Here is a 23,250-nt window from a genome sequence, read left to right as displayed (position 1 = left end):
ACAGCAGAACTCTGTCTGGCTGCACCCTCGTCTTTGGGCCTGGGGCGTCGACTGGAGGCTGGTAGTGTGAGTGGATGGGGCCCGGGATTTACCAACCTGGTCTGGTACTCTGGTCTTCCTTCCCTGTCGCAGGGCGGTCAGCAGTACTCCCCAACACGCCTCCCACTCCTCCCAGTCGCTCCTTAGACCCTCCCACACCTCGTGACTGAATTGTAATCAAATACTCTGAGTTCCCCCGCAAGCAGTATCCTCCCTCAATGACCCTAGAAACCTTACAATGAAAAGGGGAGAGTTGGGTAGGAAGGGGTTAACCATATATATACGTTACCCACACCAAAAGAGTTAATGCAGGGCACAGGAATGGACACGCACACAGAACCCCATTCAAGTCTTTATGTTAATTGTACTGTTCAGTTACAATTATTTAATACTAGTGGCCAATTGGGCTGAAGTCCTACTATAGCCCCTGCTGTTCAACTCAATACCTCATAAACACGTATATTATGCACCCACCTCTGGGTTACTATCAGGGATAATATACTTCACTGTGTTTGACTCATCACCCACGTCTGGGTCTTCACCCTGTATAATACCTCAACAGGCTTTAATTATACGGCCAGAATAATACCTCAAAAGGCTTTAATTATAATGCACCAGGTCTGTAACTTCCCCCCCCAGGAAAGGGTTAATTGAATGGGAAAATATGAATACACACACATTGTATCACGCTCAAAGAAAAGGAAATAAAATAAAAGAGTGAGCCCACAAAATACCTTGCAAAAGTCCTATGCTAATACCGGTATATATTGTCTGGGGATCCACTTATGCACTGTGGTTAACAACGTTAACTTCGCCCGCGGGCAGCACCACACTGTATACTGTATATGGAATCGGGAGCATCACTGCTCGTTTGTACTCATCCGAAATGGCCGCCTCGCCACTCCACTGTTGTCCGGGAGGCAAGATGGCATCGAACGCTCTCGAGAGGATGTCAGTAGGCGGAGCTGGCAGAGAGGCAGCGCGGGCTGAGCTGGTGCTGGCGATGACGACCTCTGCTGATGGTAAAGAACTCCCCGTGTCCTGCAGGCAGCCTGGAGCAGGTGTGTTGCAGCTCTCCGGTGCAAACAGCTGTTGACTGCTACTGCCCCCTGCTGGTCCCGCCCGCCAGTCACAAGGGGAGGCGCACTGTAGAATATGAATCAATACTGTCATTTATAATCCGTATTCCAACGCTCTTTGGACGGGGACGTTTGTGTCATTGTTCGTGTGAATCAATGACACTAGTTAGAATGTCTTTGTGTACAAAAAGGGATATAAACACAGTCAGCAGTTCTGAATAATATACCATATTTTCCAGACTGCTACATTTCCCCCCACTTTGAACTTGCTAAGTCTTCTGCAAGTTAACAACAAAACCACACATGTATGACAACGGTCCTGAGACCAACAGTTTCACACATTGGTCGACAATTACACATTATGCCAACAGTTTTACACATCGGTTGACAATTACACATTATGCCAACAGTTTTACACACTCCCTCAGGAGTTGGACACACTGTTCCGCGAACACGCTCTTGAGCACGTAGTCCTGGCGATACCGAGCGGGTAGCCGACCTCTGGTGCTCCTCTGGGGCCGAGCGGCCTCCACTCTGGGGGGTTCCACCTCCCCCGCCTCCGACTCCGTGTCGGATTCCTCAGTGTCCGTCGGCGGGTCATGGACCACGGCCTCACCCTCCGGGGCCATCGATGGACCGCCCGCGGCCTCCTCTTCGACTCCGTCTCCGCCGCCTTCCCCCTCCTCTCCTGAAGGGGTCGACTCCACCTCTGACTCGGCGCTTACGGCCTCCTCAGGGGCGTCCCGCAGGGGACCGGGGTGGTTACACGCCCTAGGATGCGGTTCCCGCCGGTGCCCGAAAGCACCTCCGATGTCTGATTCGGACGAGCTCCGCGGTGCCACCGGGATCTGTCGAGGGGCCCTCCCCCGCACTTCCGGGTCAGAAGCCGGGAAGGGACAGGTCTTGAGCTGGTCTCGATGCACGGTCCTTTCTGGACCCCCTGCTTCAGGCCTGACCGTGAACACGGGCGTCCCTTCGTGGCTCTGCTTAACCACCACATATGACGTAGGCTCCCACTTGTCTTGTATCTTATTACGGCCCCGGATTCGGTGGTCGCGTATCAGGACCCGGTCTCCGGCCCGCAGGAGTGCACCTCTGCTTTTCCTGTCGTAAATTCTCTTGCGTCGATGGGACGCCTGCTTCGCCGTGGCCTCAGCGGCCTCCGTGGCGGCCTTTAGTCGCTCATGGTGACTCTGCACCCACTCGTCTAGGTCCGCCGCTCCCTCCTCAATGACGTCTCTGCCCCCCAGGACATCTCGGGGCATCCTAGCGTCCCTCCCGAAGAGCAGGTAGAAGGGAGAGTATCCAGTGGAGGAGTGCTCGTGGCAGTTGTACGTAAGTACCAACTCGGGTAGGTGCTCCTTCCAGTCCCGCTTCTTCTCTGCGGGCAGACTACGCAGCATGTCGTGCATTGTCCGATTGAACCTCTCGCACTGCCCATTCCCCTGGGGATGGTAGGGCGTGGTGCGGCTCTTCGAAATCCCATACAGTCGGCAGAGCTCCTTGATGACGCTCGACTCGAAATTTCGCCCTTGATCGGCATGGAGTCGGGCAGGGCAACCGTAGTACACAAACCAGTACTTGATGATGGCAGCGGCGGTGGTCTTCGCAGTCTGGTCTTTGGTCGGTACGGCAATAGTGAATCTGGTGAACATATCGGTCAGCACCAGTACGTTCTCATAGCCACCCACCGACCTCTCCAACACGGTGAAGTCCATGGCCAGGACCTCCATGGGTGCCGTCACGTTAGTGCAGGTCATCTGTGCCTGGGCTTTAGGGAACACGTCGCGGGCTAATGCACATCGCTTGCATTGCTTCACCCATTGCTTCACCTCTTCTGCCATTCCGATCCAGTAGTAACCTCGCCTCATCAGGACCACCGTCCCTTGTCCCCCGTAGTGTCCTGCGTCTTCGTGCTGGGTCTCGTAGATCCTCCTTCGCAGGGCTGTGGGCACCACCAGCTGGAGAACCTCCTCTTCATCCCGGGGATCGCTTACGCGCCGAAACAGCACTTGCTGATGCAGACGGAATCGTTCCCACTGCCCGTATAACTTGCAGAGTTTCGGGTCTCCTTCCTTCAGCTGTACTTTAGTGGGGGGGACCCCCTGTGCCACCGCCCGCCACACCGGACCCAACTCGGGATCGTCCGCCTGGAGCTGTCGCATTTCCGCCCAGTCATATCCGCTGTTCCCCTTCTGTGCCGCTATCCGTCGTGCGCCGACACTCGAGACCTCCCGCGTCTCTGTCGGTCTCCCAGGGCACAGCAGGGCCCGCACTTCCTCCGCTGGGACCATGACGTAGCCCTCGCGGGCGACTGGGGCGGGGACGGACAATGGAGCGGCCCGTTCCTGGAGACCCTGACGGGTGTGGGTGCCAGCCGCGGCTATCATTAGGAAGTCTTTCTCAGTGTCTTCCACTTCAGGTTCTGATCGCATCGGCATGCGAGACAGAGCGTCTGCGTTCTGGTTGAGTCGACCAGGTTTGTAGTGCACCACGAAGTCATACTCCGCGAGCTGAGCGTTCCACCGCTGCTCCACTGCTCCCAGGTTGGCCGTGCAGAGGTGTCTCAACGGGTTGTGGTCGGTGATCACGGTGAACTGGGCGTACATCAGGAGGTCTCTGAACTTCTCGGTGACCGCCCACTTCAGGGCGAGGAGTTCCAGCTTGAACGCACTATAATTTTGGTCATTCCTTTCGGACCCACGCAGGCCTCGGCTCGCAAAGGCGATGACTCGCTCCACGCCCTCCTGTTCCTGACTGAGTACCGCTCCCAGTCCCAAGTAACTCCCGTCGGTGGTCACTATGAAGGGGAGCTGGAGGTCGTGGTAGGCCAGCACCGGGGGTGTCAAGAGGCACTGCCGCAGATGATCGAAGGCCGTCTGACACTGCGGCGTCCACTTGAAGGCCTCAGGCCGGCCCTTGGCGAACCCCTTTTTTTCTTTCCCCATCAGGGCGTGCAGTGGCTGGGCCACCTGGGCGAAGTGGGGCACGAACCGCCGATAATAGGACAGGAACCCGATCACCTGCCTCACTTCCTTCGCTGAGCGTGGCGCCGGCCAGTCCTCCAACGCCTTCACTTTGCCGCGGAGACGACGTGTCCCAGGAACTTGACTTCGGTCTTCAGAAGGAAGCACTTCCGGGGCTTGAGTTTGAGTCCATGCTCCCGAAGCCGTCCAAACACCAGGTCCAGCTTCTGACAGTGGCTCTCGAAGTCGCTGGCGAACACCAAGACGTCGTCTAGGTAGACGAGTAGGACGTCGAATGCCAGGTCCCCCAGCACGGCGGTCATCAACCGCTGGAACGTCGCTGGTGCGTTACACAGTCCGAAGGGCATACGAGTCCACTGGTAGAGGCCGAAGGGCGTCGTGACAGCCGTCTTCTCTTGGTCTTCCTCTTTCACCGCCACCTGGAAGTAGCCGGCGGTGAGATCGAGCGAGGAGAAGATCTTGGCCTGCCCCAAGGCGTCTAGGGACTCCTCGATACGAGGTAGGGGGTAGGCATCCCGGTGCGTCACGTTATTTAGGCGGCGGTAATCGCAGCAGAACCGCACGGAGCCGTCTTTCTTTATGACGATCACGGCTGGTGACGCCCACGGACTGCAGCTCTCTACCAGGACACCCAGGTTCACCAGATCTTGCACGTGTCTCTTTACTTCTTGGAACACGTGGGCCGGTATTCGGCGGTGCCGTTGCTTGACCGGGTGTGCGTCACCAGTGGGAACGTAGTGTGTGACCGTGGTTGTGTAGCCATAGTCCCCGTCGTCCACGGAGAACACCGCCTTGTGTTTCTCCAATACTTGATTCAGCCGGCTCACTTGGGCCGGTGTGAGATCCTGCAGGTTCGCCTGTACGTCCACGGCGAGCCCGCGGGTCTTCCCGTCCGGCTCCGCCTCTGGCGGGCGGTCCAGAGTCTCAATCGCCGTCACTCGGACGCCTCCGTCCACTTCCTCCACGGTCACTCTCTCCTTAGGCCGTACCTGACGGGGGCAGTGGAGCTCCGCCAGCCTGGACCGGGGTCGGAGCACCATCTCGACGTTGGTCGGGTTCAACACCCGCACCGGCACTCTCCCCTGTCGGGCGTATGCCACCACGTTCGCCACCAATAGTCCGGGGGGCAGGTTGGCCCTCGGCGTGTGCTCTATCATCACGGGACGCCGCATCCCCGCTGTCGTCTCACAACGGCCTGAGACGACCACTTCGCTGTGCGGGGGAATGACCACTGGTTCCCTGCCGGCCACTTTGACGTACCCCATCCTCCCCGGGGCGATACACTCTCGGGCTTCCTGGGCCATGGCGGCGACCACACGGCGGATGGCGACGCTCCCCGCGTCGACACGTCTTCGGCTCGCCGGCCGCATCCCCTTGATCCCCTTGAACAGGCCATCTACCCCGCCGAGCACGTTCATGCCCAGAAGTCCCGGGATAGCGTCTCCTGTGGCCACTCGGCCTGGATCGTCCTTTAGTATGAATATGCATTTCCCCGGAAATGTCATATCCAGGCACTTCACTTCGGCGTAGAGGCACCCCACCACTGGGATCTCCAACCCGTTGGCGGCGAAGAGAGTGATCCAGTTGGAGGGGGTCAACCGCGACCGCGGGAAGTGTCTGCGGAAGTGGCTTTCGGTCATGGTGGTGACTTCGGCGCCGGTGTCGAAGAGGCAGCAGGTCTCGACCCCGTCAATCTGGACGTCTAAGGTGAGACATTCCCCCATGTCTTGCGTCTTAGTGCCCCCTGCGGCCGAGTCGGCGACTCCGGTTACGACGCCGTTGACTGCCCTTCGGGATCCGGGTCGGTACCCTGGCGAGCCCGGAACTTCGGGGGTGGGGCCAGGAGCTGGGTGGGGCTCGCTGGCGTGGCGGGGGCAATCCCTGCTGATGTGGCCCGGCTGATTGCAGGCATAGCAAATCAACCTGCCCTCTTCGTCCCGGCGGGGCAGTTCGCGCTTAGCGGCGGGCGCGTCGTCTCTGCGTCGCCGTCCGGGGCCGCCTCTCTGGGTCGCGTCCCGCGTCTGTTGTACGGACTGGAAGAGTTGCTCCTGACGTGCGTCCAGCCGCTCTTGCCCTGCGAAGAGCTACTTAAAAGCTCCCTGTATTGCGTCTCCGCTCATCTGGGCCTCTCGTCCTTCTGCGGCTGCGGCGTGGACCAGGGCCTGGGCGTCACCCCTAGGGAGGGGCAGGACCATCTCCTCCTCCGACCAGTCTATCGCCGCCATCATCAATTCGAGAAACGTCTGCTCCCCGTTCTCTTTTATGGACTTCTTCATCTCCCGTCGCAGCATCCCATCCTTCAGGCCTACCACAAACTGCTCCTGCAGCCGGGCGGCAGGATCCGCGACTCGTTGGGGTTCCCGGCCCTGTATGCAACGCATCTGTTCCTGTAGATCATACGCAAACTCCCTCACGGTCTCGCCATCTCCTTGTCGGCGGTCGAGGAACTCTCTCAGGCGGGCACTGACCGAGGTCTTGTCTCCGTACGTCTCCTGCAGCACCCGGAACACGGCGTCCGGCTCCGGGGCGGTCCCTTCTAGCACGAAGCGCACCGTCCGTTTAGCCGCGCCCTTTAGATGCTGCTGTACGAACTCCGCCTGTTCGTCACCGGGCACTCTGCTGCTCCGAAAATGCACCTTCATGTCTCGGATCCAGTCGTCCACCAGCGGCTCTCCTCTCTCTTTCCCCCCTCCAAATTCGCTGCACTTCCGCTCTCGTTGGACGTACACCACCGGGAGGGGCGCTGGAGGAAGCTGTTGGATCATGGCTTGGGCCAAGGCACGCGACTCTCGGTGCCTGGCCTGCTCCAGTTGTTCGTGTTGGTGGTCTAGGGCTTCCGCCTGGTCTTGGAGTTGACCCTTTAGGAACTCCACTTCGGCGGTCAAGGTCCGCACCGTCTCGGCTCCCCTCTCTTCCTCTTTGAGCGGGGGCGGCGAGTCCCCTCCTTGCTTCACCCGGGACGGCCCGGCTTTGGCCCCCAGCGTCGGGGTGTCGTCGTCCGACATTTCAGGTCTCTGGGTCGTCACTTACAAGGGAGTGGAGTAGGATGTTGATCCTGTTCGTGACGCCAAATGTAGCAGGGTGGATTATCCCTGCTTCGTGGGAACGGTTGCTGGCAGTCAGGAGGTAGCTGGACACAGCAGAACTCTGTCTGGCTGCACCCTCGTCTTTGGGCCTGGGGCGTCGACTGGAGGCTGGTAGTGTGAGTGGATGGGGCCCGGGATTTACCAACCTGGTCTGGTACTCTGGTCTTCCTTCCCTGTCGCAGGGCGGTCAGCAGTACTCCCCAACACGCTCCCACTCCTCCCAGTCGCTCCTTAGACCCTCCCACACCTCGTGACTGAATTGTAATCAAATACTCTGAGTTCCCCCGCAAGCAGTACCCTCCCTCAATGACCCTAGAAACCTTACAATGAAAAGGGGAGAGTTGGGTAGGAAGGGGTTAACCATATATATACGTTACCCACACCAAAAGAGTTAATGCAGGGCACAGGAATGGACACGCACACAGAACCCCATTCAAGTCTTTATGTTAATTGTACTGTTCAGTTACAATTATTTAATACTAGTGGCCAATTGGGCTGAAGTCCTACTATAGCCCCTGCTGTTCAACTCAATACCTCATAAACACGTATATTATGCACCCACCTCTGGGTTACTATCAGGGATAATATACTTCACTGTGTTTGACTCATCACCCACGTCTGGGTCTTCACCCTGTATAATACCTCAACAGGCTTTAATTATACGGCCAGAATAATACCTCAAAAGGCTTTAATTATAATGCACCAGGTCTGTAACTTCCCCCCCCAGGGAAGGGTTAATTGAATGGGAAAATATGAATACACACACATTGTATCACGCTCAAAGAAAAGGAAATAAAATAAAAGAGTGAGCCCACAAAATACCTTGCAAAAGTCCTATGCTAATACCGGTATATATTGTCTGGGGATCCCCTTATGCACTGTGGTTAACAACGTTAACTTCGCCCGTGGGCAGCACCACACTGTATACTGTATATGGAATCGGGAGCATCACTGCTCGTTTGTACTCATCCGAAATGGCCGCCTTGCCACTCCACTGTTGTCCGGGAGGCAAGATGGCGTCGAACGCTCTTGCGAGGATGTCAGTAGGCGGAGCTGGCAGAGAGGCAGCGCGGGCTGAGCTGGTGCTGGCGATGACGACCTCTGCTGGTGGTAAAGAACTCCCCGTGTCCTGCAGGCAGCCTGGAGCAGGTGTGTTGCAGCTCTCCGGTGCAAACAGCTGTTGACGCCCGGGCAGACTGCTTGGAGGTCCCGCACGTCTCTGGCACGCAGGCTATACCGTCACTGTAACTAAGTATAACACGAGCAATACTACTGTGATCCTTAGCCGCACGCTACCTATACCGCTCACTGTAACTAGGTATAACTCGACTGTTAGTGCGTGACTCTGCACTTATTGTTCATATCATAACACTGGTACTGCTAGGATATCGTATCCACTAGCCAGTACTTCCTATCACCCGTCACTGTTCCACGGGGCACTCCGGCATAAGGTCAGCAACGGGGCTATCCAGAGCCCCCGTTAGACGTGACTTCTCGTTGTCAAGTTCACTGCCGAAGAGAGCGACTTCCGCTGGGCTCCTCCCTTTATCATCTCTCAGCTCTCTCCGCCACTCTCTGCCTGCTACTGCCCCCTGCTGGTCCCGCCCGCCAGTCACAAGGGGAGGCGCACTGTAGAATATGAATCAATACTGTCATTTATAATCCGTATTCCAACGCTCTTTGGACGGGGACGTTTGTGTCATTGTTCGTGTGAATCAATGACACTAGTTAGAATGTCTTTGTGTACAAAAAGGGATATAAACACAGTCAGCAGTTCTGAATAATATACCATATTTTCCAGACTGCTACAGGTGGTACAGTTATTGTTATTTGTGATTTTTGACTACCTAAACTTTACGCAACATAGGGGAGGAGCAAACATAGCTTGCATAGCAGCCTTCTAAACTCTAATTTGAAAATTACCTTGAAGAAAAAGTTTTCTGCCAGTGAAGTTTTGTCACAGATATTTGACGGTGAAAGTGACATAGGAGAGAATGTGTCTGAGACCCTGATTATGAGGCGTCCTCCTCTGATGAGAATGAGACCCTTAGTGCAGATGCTCCTGTTGTCTCTCAACCACAAGCAGACACGTTACTTTCCAAAAACGGAAAGTTATCATGGTCCCATTCCCCACTTGAACAACATAATATGTCAGGATGGAGGTAGGTGAGTTCCAATTGTTGTAGGCAATCACAGAGACGGAGAAGGTATACTCTTGAACAGGTTCGACTTTAATAGTAAAGAACACAAAGAGTAATACTAGGATACTATGCCAAAGGCAAAGGAACGAGAGAATAGATAATGGAGCTTAGTGGTGGTCCAGAACTGGAACCGGCCGCGTTATCTCTATAGTGAAGACCTGACGAATGACAAGCAGAGGAAAGGAATGTTAAATAGCCACCAAATACCAACATTCCACACACACCCCCGTGACAGCCAATCAGAAGCCAACCCTTAAGTGACAGCACTAAATGACAGGGAAAAACAAGTGACAGCCGTCAGGTGACAGATGACAGAGAAGGTGGGTGGTTCCCGACTGTAGTCAGGAACCAGAATCGTAACAGTACCCTCCCCCGACGAACGGCACCAGGCACCAGGCTGGGATCTAAAATATCCCTTTGAGGCACCCAAGAACGCTCTTCTATCCCGTACCCCTCCCAATCCACCAAGAACTGAAACCCCCTACCCCTCCGCCTACAACCCAGTATCCTCCGCACCGTGTAAATGGGCTGACCACCAATAAACCGAGGCGGAGGAACCGTAGGCAGTGGCGGGGCCAAGGGCGATGAGAGGAACGGCTTCAACTGGGACACATGAAACGTCGAATGAACCCTCATAGAGCTTGGAAGCCGTAGCCTGTAAGCCACAGGATTCACCCGACGTACCACTTTAAAGGGCCCTAGTTAAAGCGAGGAGCCAGCTTCCTGGATTCCACCCGGAGAGGGAGATCCCGGGTGGAAAGCCAAACCCGCTGCCCAGGACGGTAAACCGGAGCCGGATGACGCTTGCGGTTAGCCTGCCGCTGGGTACTAACCGAAACCTTCTGCAGCGCCGCCCGGACCCGCTTCCACATCCTGCGGCAGCGAGCCACGTGTGCCTGGGCCGAGGGCACCTCCGCCTCCTGCTCCTGCTCGGGAAACAGAGGAGGTTGAAAACCATACTGACATACTGAATCAGAGGGTCGGTTTGTTATAATAACAGAATACACAGGGAGTATCGCCGGGACACTGACCAGAGGGAAGGGGGCAATAGAATCCGGAGGCTAAACCGGAGGTGAGTGTCTCAAATGCCTTCATTGTCACCAGTTGGTATCCCGTTATCATTATTATCAGTGTTGGTGGCACAGTGGCTATAGTGTGTCATCTTGTGCTGCACTGATGCTTGTTGTGAAGACACAGACCCTGACACTGTGACTGTGCACTTTCCCGGAGACAGGTTTAGAACTTAAGTCGTACAGTAATAATGGAGCACGTTGTACAGTGCATGGGTGAGACTCCCCTCCTCCTCTGTCACAAAACGCCAATGTTCCCTGGAGAGTGCACATGTTCCTGTTTGCATAGGATTAATGGAGTGATTTTATCAGCTTACCAAGATTGATGGTTACGCATACCTACTCCCATTATGGGCAGTAAGTGTGTACACAAAGTTAAAACACAGATATACACATTCTCTCCTCAAGTGGATAATGTTTTTTGTGGTTTATCAATGAATACAAATTTAATAAAAAAATTTAAATAAAAGAAATAATTCAATTATTTTTTAATATATATATATATTTTTGTACATCCTCAAAGAAGTGCCAACCACATATTATTATAATAATTCATCCAGTTTTCTTTTAAGTGTGTTGGTTAATCAGAGTGTTTACCAATCGTATTATCTTTTTTTTTTGTTCCAAGTGTTATTTTTGATTACATCACTAACAAAATAATAAAAGAAAAAAGACTAATTTAATCAGATTAATCACTTTATTCAAATTGAGGATTTAGTTTGAGGATAAAAAAATATATATATATATAAAAGAAAAATGAGAATAACCTTTTTTATTTACATCTTTTAATTAAAAACGAAGGTTCGAACGTCCGTTCCAACGTGTTATTTCAATGCATGATTCAAAATAGCAGTCTAACCTGAATGAGGGAGAGTCTGCTAGCTGTTTGGCGCCATCCTGTGGATAAAAGATAATTGTGTATCTGTTTTGAACCACAGGTCAAATAAATGGTAAAGTGGATCACGAGCCTGTCCTCAATTGCTATACACGACCGACACAGAGGAGTAGGCCTTAAACCAGCTACATAAACATGGAAGTAGTTGATCCCCTGGTCTTGGAAGAATAATAGGGTTTTTGCCATTGCTTGTATATTATTGCTTAATGCTTACCTAATTCAATGACTTATCTCTTTCAGTTCTGGGAGGTGATTAGTGATGAACACGGCATTGACCCAACGGGCACATACTGCGGAGACAGTGACCTGCAGTTGGACAGGATCAATGTCTACTACAATGAAGCATCGGGTAACTTTTCATTTTGGGAATTCCTAATTGGATGATGATGACATTCCATTTAGCCGAGTTCAATTGCTGTTGTGTTTTTCTGACTTGCTCTCCCCTCTCTTTCCCCTAGGTGGTAAATACGTGCCCCGTGCTGTGCTTGTCGACCTAGAGCCAGGGACTATGGACTCAGTGAGATCCGGACCCTTCGGCCAGATCTTCAGACCAGACAACTTTGTGTTCGGTAGGTAATGAAATTGTCATAGATTATGTGACAGACACAATGTGATTGTATTTGTGTTATTTAGTTGCAGTGCCCTGTTTGGCCACTGAGTGGCGCTCCATTGTTTGTGCCTGATGTAGCTACAGGTTTAATTTGATTTAACCTGAGCCAGTGACTTCTTCACTTCCTGTTCCAACTGACGTCAGACGGCAGCATCAAGGGTCAACTTGTTATAGTAGTTTCCCTAGTAACGATGTGGCTAGTAGTTTTAATATATTGTATAATTTGTAAATAATAAATGAGTTTGTGCCAAATCCCAAAAGCAATGTCTAAGCTATTGTGCTAAGCTATCCTGGTACTGTTCATGCTGACAAGTTGACGTCACACAGCCAGACATGTTACATTTAATGTTGCCACATGTCCTGTGCAATGGTGTAAAGTATTTCTACTCAAAAGCACTGTACCAAGGTACATTTTTGAGGGAACTTTGTACTTCTACTGTACTACATTTCAATGGAAATATTTATCAATTACTTTGAAGAAAAAAAAAATTTCATGCGAGACGTATCATGGGTAGATGAAGCTGATTCACATTTTAAGTCTTGTCAAACTTCAAGAGGACATTGATGGGAGCAACCATAACTGGACGACACATAAAAACCTGTAAGGAAGGGCATCCGAGGTATAAAACTAGCTACAAACTAAAAATAATGACTCCAGTGGCGTGGAGTCATCGTCCGTCCAACTTCACTGTAGTGGGAAAATAGGGACGTAAAACGAAGATGATGATGATTCAATATCACTTTCTTTCTCTTACCAAGGTAGAATTGTGAATTTTAAGACCTGAGGTTTTCATCTGGGTATTTCTACGTTTTTTACTTGGTAAATGTAAATAAAATGTTCCACCACTGGTCCTGTGAGATTATTGCTGATGTGTTGTTGTTGTTTGCAGGCCAGAGCGGTGCAGGTAACAACTGGGCGAAGGGCCACCACACGGAAGGAGCGGAGCTGGTGGACTCTGTGATGGACGTGGTGAGGAAGGAGGCGGAGAACTGCGACTGCCTGCAGGGCTTCCAGCTCACGCACTCCCTGGGCGGCGGCACGGGCTCCGGCATGGGCACCCTGCTCATCAGCAAGATCCGTGAAGAATATCCAGACCGCATCATGAACACATTCAGCGTGGTGCCGTCGCCCAAAGTGTCGGACGTAGTTGTTGAGCCTTACAATGCTACGCTGTCGGTCAACCAGCTCATAGAAAACACAGACGAGACCTTCTGCATTGACAACGAGGCCTTGTACGACATTTGCTTCCACACCCTCAAACTTACAACCCCCTCATACGGCGACCTCAACCACCTGGTGTCGGCCACCATGAGCGGCGTCACCACCTGCCTCAGGTTCCCCGGACAGCTCAACGCCGACCTGCGCAAGCTGGCCGTCAACATGGTCCCGTTCCCCCGGCTGCACTTCTTCATGCCCGGGTTCGCCCCGCTCACCGCCAGGGGCAGCCAGCAGTACAGATCCCTGACGGTCCCAGAGCTCACCCAGCAGATGTTCGACGCCAAGAACATGATGGCCGCCTGCGACCCCCGTCACGGACGCTACTTCACCGTGGCGACCATTTTCCGCGGCCGCATGTCCATGAAGGAGGTCGACAAGCAGAATATACAGATTAAGAACAGCAGCTACTTTGTTGAGTGGATCTCCAACAACGTGAAGACCTCCGTCTGCGACATCCCTCCCCGCGGCCTCAAGATGGCGGCCACCTTCATCGGCAACAGCACGGCCATCCAGGAGCTGTTCAAGCGCATCTCCGAGCAGTTCACCGCCATGTTCAGGCGCAAGGCCTTCCTCCATTGGTATACCGGAGAGGGCATGGATGAGTTGGAGTTCGTCGAGGCGGAGAGCAACATGAACGACCTGGTGTTTGAGTACTTTAAGTACCAGTACTAGGAGGAGGGCGAGTTTGACGAGGAGGGAGAGGAGGAGGATGTAGCTTAAATTGGGTGTAATGGTGCCTCTACCAAGCTGTGTAATTCACTGACCTGTCAGATGACCTTTCCAGTGTGTTTCCATCATCTGTCCTTATGTTTTGTCACCTTTTTGCTGGCTCTTCTCTTGTCTGTTGATGCGTGTAGTTCAAAGAGTTCCACTATCTATTAAAGATAGATTGATGGGTGTGTGTAGTTCAAAGAGTTCCACTATATATTAAAGATAATTGATGGGTGGGTGTAGTTCAAAGAGTTCCACTATATATTAAATATAGATTGATGGGTGGGTGTAGTTCAAAGAGTTCCACTATACAGCTACCAGAATTATTATAATTTTTTACAGATAGATTGATGGGTGGGTGAAGTTCAAAGAGTTCCACTATACAGCTACCAGAATTATTATAATTTTTTACAGATAGATTGATGGGTGGGTGAAGTTCAAAGAGTTCCACTATACAGCTACCAGAATTATTATAATTTTTTACAGATAGATTGATGGGTGGGTGTAGTTCAAAGAGTTCAAGTATATTAATTTCTATCCTGACTTCGGTATATTCACATCCCCCTACCTCACTCTCATAACGCCTACTTGCCCTAAGCTATCCCTAACAAATGATTGAATTGCAATATTTGCTGACCACATACTGCAATACACACACTCCTGATCCCCGCCTCGCCCTGACCTGGCAGAGACCGCACAGAGCCCGTCCTCCGACAGTGTCGATGTCGTCCCCGCCCTGCCTTGGCCCGGCGGCCGGCGCCACTCCCACTGCTTACTGCATTACGTCGCCCGCTTCCCCGGCCCTTGACAACCGCGCGACAGTGCCCGCTGCGGCCCAGACACCTTAACCCCAAGCATCACTTGTCTACTCACCTGAGTTGTCGAACTTCTGGTCAGCTTACGCAGGGGCCCCGTCGCGGTCAAAGAAGTCTTCGTCGCGGCACCAAAACTGTCGTATCTTGGTCAGTCCTTTGTCTACGTGTGTGAATGACCACTGGTCAGATGAATCGAGTCCCACACCGGTGAAATTAGAGTGGTACTGTATCAAGAATAGAGCTTTTATTGAAATCGTCCTGGCAAACGGTCGTCTCAACGCATTCTCTATGACAAGTACACACTCGGTTTGGATTCTCAAGTATTCAAAAAGTATTTGGTTACAAAGTTCTGGTCGTATGTATTTTGCATCCTAGAATATAAATATTTTATATCACTTTAATCTTCTAAATGAATAACAAATCATGCCGTAGATATTGACTCGTTTGCTGGCATGCACAGATTATTTAATACACTTTTTCAGTAGTTTTTTCAACCTAGTTTGAGGGAGTGGCTCTAACCGTTTGGGAGAATGTGTCCTGAAGTCATAGTCTCCCCCTTTTTCTGCTTCAGAGCTGTTTAACAGCTGGCAGTCAATATAAGGTTAATTCTGAGGAAGTCTCTGGGTAGGACCCAGCAGGTCACCTTCAACCCATCCAATCCACTCCTTGGAGGGAACATGAGATGAGCAGCTTCAAGTACCTGGGGGTCCACATCTCAGAGGACCTGACATGGTCAACACACATAGACACAGTAGTAAAGAAGGCGAAACAGCGTCTCTACCACCTGAGACAGTTAAGGAAGTTCAGAGTATCGGGGAAGATACTCCAGTCCTTCTACTCAGGAGCTGTAGAGAGCATCCTGACCGGAAACATCACTGCCTGGTATGGAAACAGCACGGCACAGGACAAGAAGGCCCTACAGAAAGTGGTGCGCTCAGCCGAGTGTACCACGGGTATTGCACTACCCCCCCTGCAGGTTCTATACAACAAGAGGTGCAAATCCAGAGCCTGCAGGATAATGAAAGACCCTCACCACCCCAATAACAGCCTGTTTCAGCTGCTGAGGTCAGGCAGACGCCTGCGAACCCCAGCTACTAGGACAGAGCGGCTTAGGCTCAGCTTCTTCCCCCAGGCCATCAGAGCCATGAACAATGAACATTGAGTGCTCAGAACATTGAACTGTCCACACACAAGCACACATGAACACACACACGACACGCACACTGTGCACGCTCACACACGAGCAGCCACTTAACACTTTAACATGAGCGGGCACACACTCATGTCGCACACACGCACACTTATGGCCAAAGGAAAGGACACTTTAAATTAGAATAACAGGAACAGTGTATTGCACTACCAAAGCTAACTAGCATGTCACACATGCTCTGTAAATAACTATGTACAGATACCGAGATGTCACTCCATGTTACCTGCTACCTGTTACTGCACAATGTTGTTTTCTTCTTTTGATTCTATTATATGTACCACTGTATTGCACATCGTTGCGGGCAAGACCACCCGCATTTCATTGTATACCTGTATGCCGTGACAATTAAAACTCTTGACTTGACTTGACTTGACTTGAGATGTGATGAAATCGTCATCCTCATCTTCATCCTCGCTGCCCTCTTCTTCATCGCTGTCCTCTTCTTCATCGCTGTCCTCTCCTTCATCGCTGTCCTCTCCTCTGGACTCCGACCACGACTTGCGAAGTTCAAGGGGGAGTTTACGTATTTTGTGCTCGCACTCCTTGGAGCAGAAATCAACACAGTGATTAATAAAAAACATTATCAGCATCATTATTATGATATTCATTGGCCGGTTCAATGCTGTGCCTCTCAGTCAAGACTCTTATCGATGATGCTTGCTTGGCTGCTTGCTTGGCTTGTCTGTTTTCCAATTCCAATGTTTCATATTTCAAAACTCTTTGTTGTTTCTCAAGCTCTTGTTTTTTCTTTAAATTGGCAAGGCGTACCATTAAGCTTGCCTTTTCAGCTTCATCCTCTCTTAGCATATAGGCTGTCTTCATACCTCCATGACTGGTTTGCCTCTTCCTCATCTTGGCTTGAGACATTGTTATTTATTCTTTGAATTTTTTATTTATCCTTTTGTAATTTGAATGTTGCATTCACTTAGCGTGACGTCAGAGCCTTCAAAGAGGGTTTGCGTTTCTTCCTGCTTATGAATGCAGTAATGTAGTATAGCATTTGCCACACATATATATGTGTGGTAATAATGCAGATACTGAGTGTATTTCAGTGAAAATGCGCGTGGCGCACGCCTCCCGCGCCGCCTCGAATCCAACCAAAGTGGAAATGATGCCAGTGGGCACAGCTACGTCCGTTAACATGGGAGCGGAAGTGAAGCGGCGGTCGCCCGTCCGTCCGTCCGCCTTTAATCGCGTCTGGTCTGCCGGGGCCGTCAGAGCGGCGAAAGTGCACGGAGAAAGGCACACAGTTCCCGCGCGTGCGCATGCGCATACATGTTCCCTCGCGTGCGCACAGAACAGATGATTATTACGGACGACGAGTCGAGTGAAAGTTGTGAACGCATTTTTTGTGTGCACGTACTTCTGCTCAGAAAAGTGCTGGGACGCCGTGGTACTGCACCACTGGTCATAAAGTACAATCTTTGAGAGACACATGAATGAGGAAAATTATCAAAATTCTATCAGATGAAATCCTCCTAGCGTGATCTCTCCATTTCTATAGGATCTGCCTCCCTGCCTCTCTCTCCTATAGGATCTGCCTGCCTGCCTCTCTCTCCTATAGGATCTGGTTTTAAAGATCTCCCCACTCAGCCAAGACAAATATTTTTAGGGAAACAAACAATACTTTATATTTGAATCCAATCCAACAATGTGGATCACAACTTGTAAGTTAGACATGAATGAATGAATGAATGAAAACTTTATTTAACAGATTGCAGAATGGGTACAATACAGTACGGCTCAATACATACAATTGTTAAGGGGATGCAGACCAGAGAAAGACTTTCGTCTTGTTTCCATCAGGGTCCCCCATTTTCAATTCATATAGACATATATGACATACATGACATACAGATAAGTCAGTACTGCTACATCTATACATTTATGACATACCAGATTTGCAAATACAGTACTGTTTGTGATACAGAAGGAGTCAAGAAAAGGGAGTATATACATTTGACGTAGAAACTGTACATTGGAGGAGGTTGGGTGGGGGGGGTTGGGTACATTGGGATATTGACAACCATACTGGGTAATTTACATTGGAGGTGGTTGGGGGGGGGGCGGGGGGCACACTGTATAAACAAGTAACACTGTACATTGAGGGGGGGGGGGGAGGAGACACTGTACAAACAAACACAATTGTACATTGAACTATTGACAAAACCATACTAGGTAAATGACTGTACATTGGAGGGGGTTGGGTTAGGATATTTACAGGGGCCAGTGTTGAATTGCAGTCTCCCGTAGGTGTCCCTTGAGAGAGGTTTTGAAAGTGGGTAGTGATCCACATTCCTTTACAGCTTTGGGTAGGGCGTTCCACATTGATGTGGCATAATTGCGAAACGTGTTTAGTCCCTTATTTGAGCCGAATCTGGGTTTAACATGATTTGTGGAGCTCCCTCTGGTGTTGTGATCGTGGTATTCACTGACCTTTGGGAAGTATTTTGACATGTACATGGGTACCTTGGTCGTGTAGTGTATCTTGTAGACCAGGCCCATTGCAAGTTGTTGTACTCTGTCGTCTACTCTAAGCCATCCTAGGTTGTCAAAGTGGGCAGGGGTGAGGTGGGTTCTAGGAGTAAGGTCAAGCAGTAGTCTGACCAGTTTGTTTTGAGATGTTTGTAATTTTGTTTTTAGCGCCTTTGAGGTGCTTTGGTACCATGAGGTGCAAGCATAGTCGTAGTACCCCTGAATGAGTGCTCCTGCCAGAGTTTTCAGGGTGTTCTTGTTTACCAGAGAGGAGATCCGGTACAAGAATCGAGTTCGTTGGTTGACTTTTTTTATTACATTGGATGCCATTTTGTCACAGGAGAGATTAGCCTCTAGGATGGAACCCAGGTAGGTAATTTCATCTTTCCTTGTGACAATATTGTCACCCACTGTAACTGAGAAGCCGTCGGTCTTGCTGAGTTTGTTATTTGAACCGAAGAGAATGGACTCTGTTTTGCCCATGTGTAATGATAGTTTGTTATCAGCGAGCCATATGCAGATTCTGCCTAGTTCCGAGCTGAGGGTTTTTTCAACCTGTAACTTGTTCTTGTCAGAGACCAGCAGGGCTGAGTCGTCCGCAAACAGGAACAAGTTGCAGTCACAAGCTGACGACATGTCATTTGCATAAATTAGGAACAGTAGCGGTCCTAGTATGCTTCCTTGTGGAACACCACAGCTCACTGTGAGGGGGGGGGATAGGGTACCGTTTACCTCCACCATCTGTTCCCTCCCCTCAAGGTAGGATTGCATCCAGCTCACTGATAGACTATCAAAACCAATTGCTTTTAGCTTGTCAATCAGAATGGAGTGATTGACCGTGTCAAAGGCCTTTTGTAGGTCCAGCATGACCATGCCGCAGTATTTGCCTGCGTCCACCTCTTGTTTGATGTGGTCATTCAAATAGAGAAGGCATGTGTCAGTGGAGTGGGATGTTCTGAAGCCAGATTGGAATTCGTAGATTAGATTTTTTTCCGCTAGGTACTTTTCGACCTGTTCGTAGACTATTTTTTCCATGACTTTCGAGATGGAGGTGAGAATAGAAACAGGGCGGTAGTTGCCTGGGTCTAATTTGCTGCCCTTTTTGTGCAGAGGGGTCACCCTCGCAATTTTGAAGTCCTTGGGGACGACATGACCACCAGGGGGGTAAAAAGTACCCAGAAATTATACTTAAGTGAAAGTATGCGTACCGTCTCAAAAAAGTCAGAGTATCTGGCTAAAAACACACTTGAGTAAAAGTCAAAAAGTTTCTACTTTTAAATGTACTTAAGTATTAAAAAGTAAAAGTAAAAACGTCTTTTTATTCCGGGGCAATGAAAATGTTCCATTTCATCCTCTTCATCACTCGTATTGTTTGTGGCCATCTTCTATGGCTTGTCACTCTGACCGTCTATTCTTCTGATAGCAGGTGTTTAATCAAAGATCCCCGCTTTCTAGTTTTGCACAAGGACCAATCAGCATGGGTATGGGCGGGTTCATTTTCCATTGTGGGGATTTGATTGGCTATTTTTAAATAAAGCGCGGCCGCAGGATTAATAATGTTAACGTTAGTTCGGCCAGAGAAACAAATACAAATAAAAATTGTTGGACCTGTGAGATTTGTACTTTGTAGGTCTGCATTTTAAATGTAAGGAGTAAAAAGTATGTTTTTTTTCTCTGAAATGTAATTGAGTAAAAGTACAAGTATACAAACCTAATAATACTCCAGTAAAAGTACAAATCCCCCCAAAACAGTACTTAAAGGGGACATGTACTGCTATTCCTAGCACTATTTGGGCAACTTTACACAATTCCTGTTAGTCTATTGAAGACATCTGTAAGGTTTTAAAAAAAAAAAATGCATTGTTTTATATTTCTAATCAAGTACTCAAAACCATCATTTTCCAGCTTCAAGATTTCAGGCTGTTATGGCCTGGCTCCGCCCATAAGCACTTTGAGTGACAGTCAGCCCACACAGTCTGCGACTGGTAGACTGAGCGAGATAGAGAGAGAGAGAGAGAGAGAGAGAGAGAGAGAGAGAGAGAGAGAGAGAGAGAGAGAGAGAGAGAGAGAGAGAGAGAGAGAGAGGGGGGGTGGGAGAGAGAGAGAGAGAGAGAGAGAGAGAGAGAGAGAGAGAGAGAGAGAGAGAGAGAGAGAGAGAGAGAGCTTCTTCCAGAGCGAAACCCGACACCTCTGCACACACTCCGGAGGGAGAGAGAGAGAGAGAGAGAGGGGGGGGGGGGTGGGAGAGAGAGAGAGAGAGAGAGAGCTTCTTCCAGAGCGAAACCCGACACAGAGAGAGAGAGCTTCTTCCAGAGTGAAACCCGACACAGCTTGTGGGCCTCCATTCCTCCCCTCTCCCGTGTGCCGTGCAGCAGGTCCCCCCCTCCCCCAAGTGCTCCCTCTCTCTCCATCTCTCCATCTCGGGCCCCACTCCGCCTCGCAGCATGAGGAAGTGGCTTCCACTCGCTGTCTAGTCTAGGTAGAATGGGGGCGGGCATTAGCTCCAACCACAGAGCCAATCGCATCACTGTGCGCTACCCAGCGTCCGAATGACATGACTCAGACGTTCAAATCAAAATGGCCTGATTTACTGGAGGAGGAAAGGGGCTGAGCTGAATCAGAGCAATCCGCCAATATGGTATTTAGACACTAAAACACATTGATACAAACTCCTATTACTATAATACAATGCTAGAGACTGAAAAATGACATTTATAGTACATGTCACCTTTAAGTATTGTAACAAAGTACAATTACTCGAGTACTTTACACCCCTGGACGTGACCCATCCAGAACCAACTCACCAGCGAGGAAGCAGACCCTCCAGAGCCCAGAGTGGAGGGACATGCGGATCTCATTGCTCTGGTTGAGGGGCAGAATGACCCCCTCCTCCAGGTACAGCCAGTAGTCGGTGCTGACGGCGCCCCCCAGCAGAGCCAGGCCGCACACGGAGAAGACACTGCTCAGCAACGTCAGCGCCTTCCTGCCAAACAGGCTCATACCACGGCTTCACCAGCAGGGGGTGCAAAAGAAAGAGGAGCTGCGAAGACGGGGGGAGACATAAACACAATGGACCTCATTCTCGTAACATGTTTGTAAGTAATTATCTTTGTAAAAAGTTTGCACTAACACATTTACGAAATTCCTCCTCCGGATTCCTGAACGCGTGAAACGGTCTTCGTAAGTGACTCGTTCTCGTACACCTTCATTTGCATACTGACACGCCCCGCCAGCTCCTTATAAGGAGAGGCTATCCATTGCATCTGCTTTGTGTTGACCCTTATGGGGGAAATATTCAATAGGTAGCGTGATTGCGACTGATCAAATTGAGATTTGATTCAAATGTATTGTAGCACAAGTACAATACAAAGAAAATAAGTTTGGCATCCAACTAGAGTGCAAATGTAACAGTAAAGTGCAATGCAAACGTACTGTACAATGCACAGGTTATGAAACTGGTAAAAGGCTTCATTTGGGATAAATAGTTGGTGATTGTTGATTCTACAGACATCCTTGGAATTTAATTATTATAATAATAATAAATACGACAATATTTGTATCATTTGCATTTATAGTCATGACTCAATGAGGCATCATGAGCCTTGCAGACACACTGCAAATTACTACATAAATAGGAACTAAAACCAATCACAGGGAATATACTATAGAATATAGTGGAATAGACTAACAAATATATTAACGAATTCCATATAAATCTATAGCTTATTAACGATGCAGCAGCGCACGCTCTGTAGCTCGAAAGCAATTTGCGACTGGCAATCTGCAATCAAAATTAGATTAGATTAGATTCAAATGTATTGTCATCATAATAGCACAAGTACAATACAAAGAAAATAAGTCTGGCATCCAACCAGAGTACAAATGTAACAGTAAAGTGCAATAGTAACATACAATGCACAGGTGGTTAAAGGCTTCATTTCGGAGAAAATGTATAAATGAACAAGAACTAAACCCAATCGCGCGGATATAGCTATAGTGGAATAGACTGTATTAATATTCCATATATTGTTGGTTTTATTTATTTCTATTGCTTAGTTCACACATCTTAACCCTCCGCGGAGCTAATGATGCTAATGATGGAGCATCGCCGTCGGTTGTGTGATAGTAAAGGGCTAACCTTCTGTATTGTCACAGTGAAAGGGTTAACCGGCTGTTGTGTGGCAGTGAAAGGGTTAACCGGCTGTCGTGTGGTAGTGAGTTTTTCCTTACCTTCGCGTGGGGTATGTCTGGGAGTGCTTGCATTCTTTCGTTTATTTGCATTGATCTAAAAAATGTTTGGACCCTATGGTGTTCTTGTTCTGTTCTTGACTTATTGTTATGTTGTCTTCTTGACCTGTTTAAAGAAGACCTGTACGGCCCATGGGGACATTAACGTGTGTTGTCGGGCCCTATAAATAAATTTGATTTGATTTGATTTGATTTGAACAGGTTAAGAGCCCGTGGAGAGACGGCTCGGTGAGGCCGACTCGCTGTGGAACATCTCAGGTTATATATCGTATTTGCTTTCGCGTCCCGCTCTGAGCCTTATGAGATACCCCTTATCTCCTATGATACCTATTGTATCTCCCAACGAAACAACTACATGCACCCCACCTGTATGGGGCCCCGCCCCCATGGTGGCACAACCCACATAACCGTGACTCTGGTCACCAAAACACCCTTCCTCTATTTTCGTCCCAGCGTAATGGCTGCGTGCACCATACGTTAACTAGTAGGATGAAAAGATTAAGGAAGATTCGTAATGTTGAGAGCTTACCGGAGGATTGTTTTTCCCTGGATTCTCCGGAGCTTGTTTCGGCGACACATGAGACCTGTGCTGGTGGTTCCTCGGC

At 49.9% G+C, this 23,250-nt stretch overlaps 2 protein-coding genes across 2 annotated transcripts in view; one reads left to right on the top strand and one right to left on the bottom strand.

Moving 5' to 3' along the window:
• Positions 1–21,397, bottom strand: part of LOC311232412 (voltage-dependent calcium channel gamma-5 subunit-like) — a gene marked incomplete at both ends in the record, with an annotated part of 90,106 nt that extends 68,709 nt beyond the window's left edge. The window contains one exon of the mRNA XM_084319196.1: positions 21,202–21,397. Coding sequence (XP_084175322.1) covers positions 21,202–21,397 — 196 coding nt within the window. The remainder of the gene's footprint in view (positions 1–21,201) is intronic.
• LOC311232575 (tubulin beta-1 chain-like) lies at positions 9,348–13,858 on the top strand (the record flags this gene model as incomplete). Its single annotated transcript, XM_084319436.1, has 4 exons — positions 9,348–9,353; positions 11,598–11,706; positions 11,816–11,926; positions 12,858–13,858. 4 exons carry the CDS (start codon positions 9,348–9,350, stop codon positions 13,856–13,858), a joined length of 1,227 nt encoding a protein of 408 aa, XP_084175562.1.
• Positions 21,398–23,250: the final 1,853 nt, after the last annotated feature.

Source organism: Notolepis coatsorum, assembly GCF_963971535.1.
Source record: "Notolepis coatsorum genome assembly, chromosome: 7".
In the NCBI taxonomy this organism is placed as follows: domain Eukaryota; kingdom Metazoa; phylum Chordata; class Actinopteri; order Aulopiformes; family Paralepididae; genus Notolepis; species Notolepis coatsorum.
Note: the sequence above shows the minus strand (reverse complement) of the source record. Positions and strands in the feature narration are given on the sequence as shown.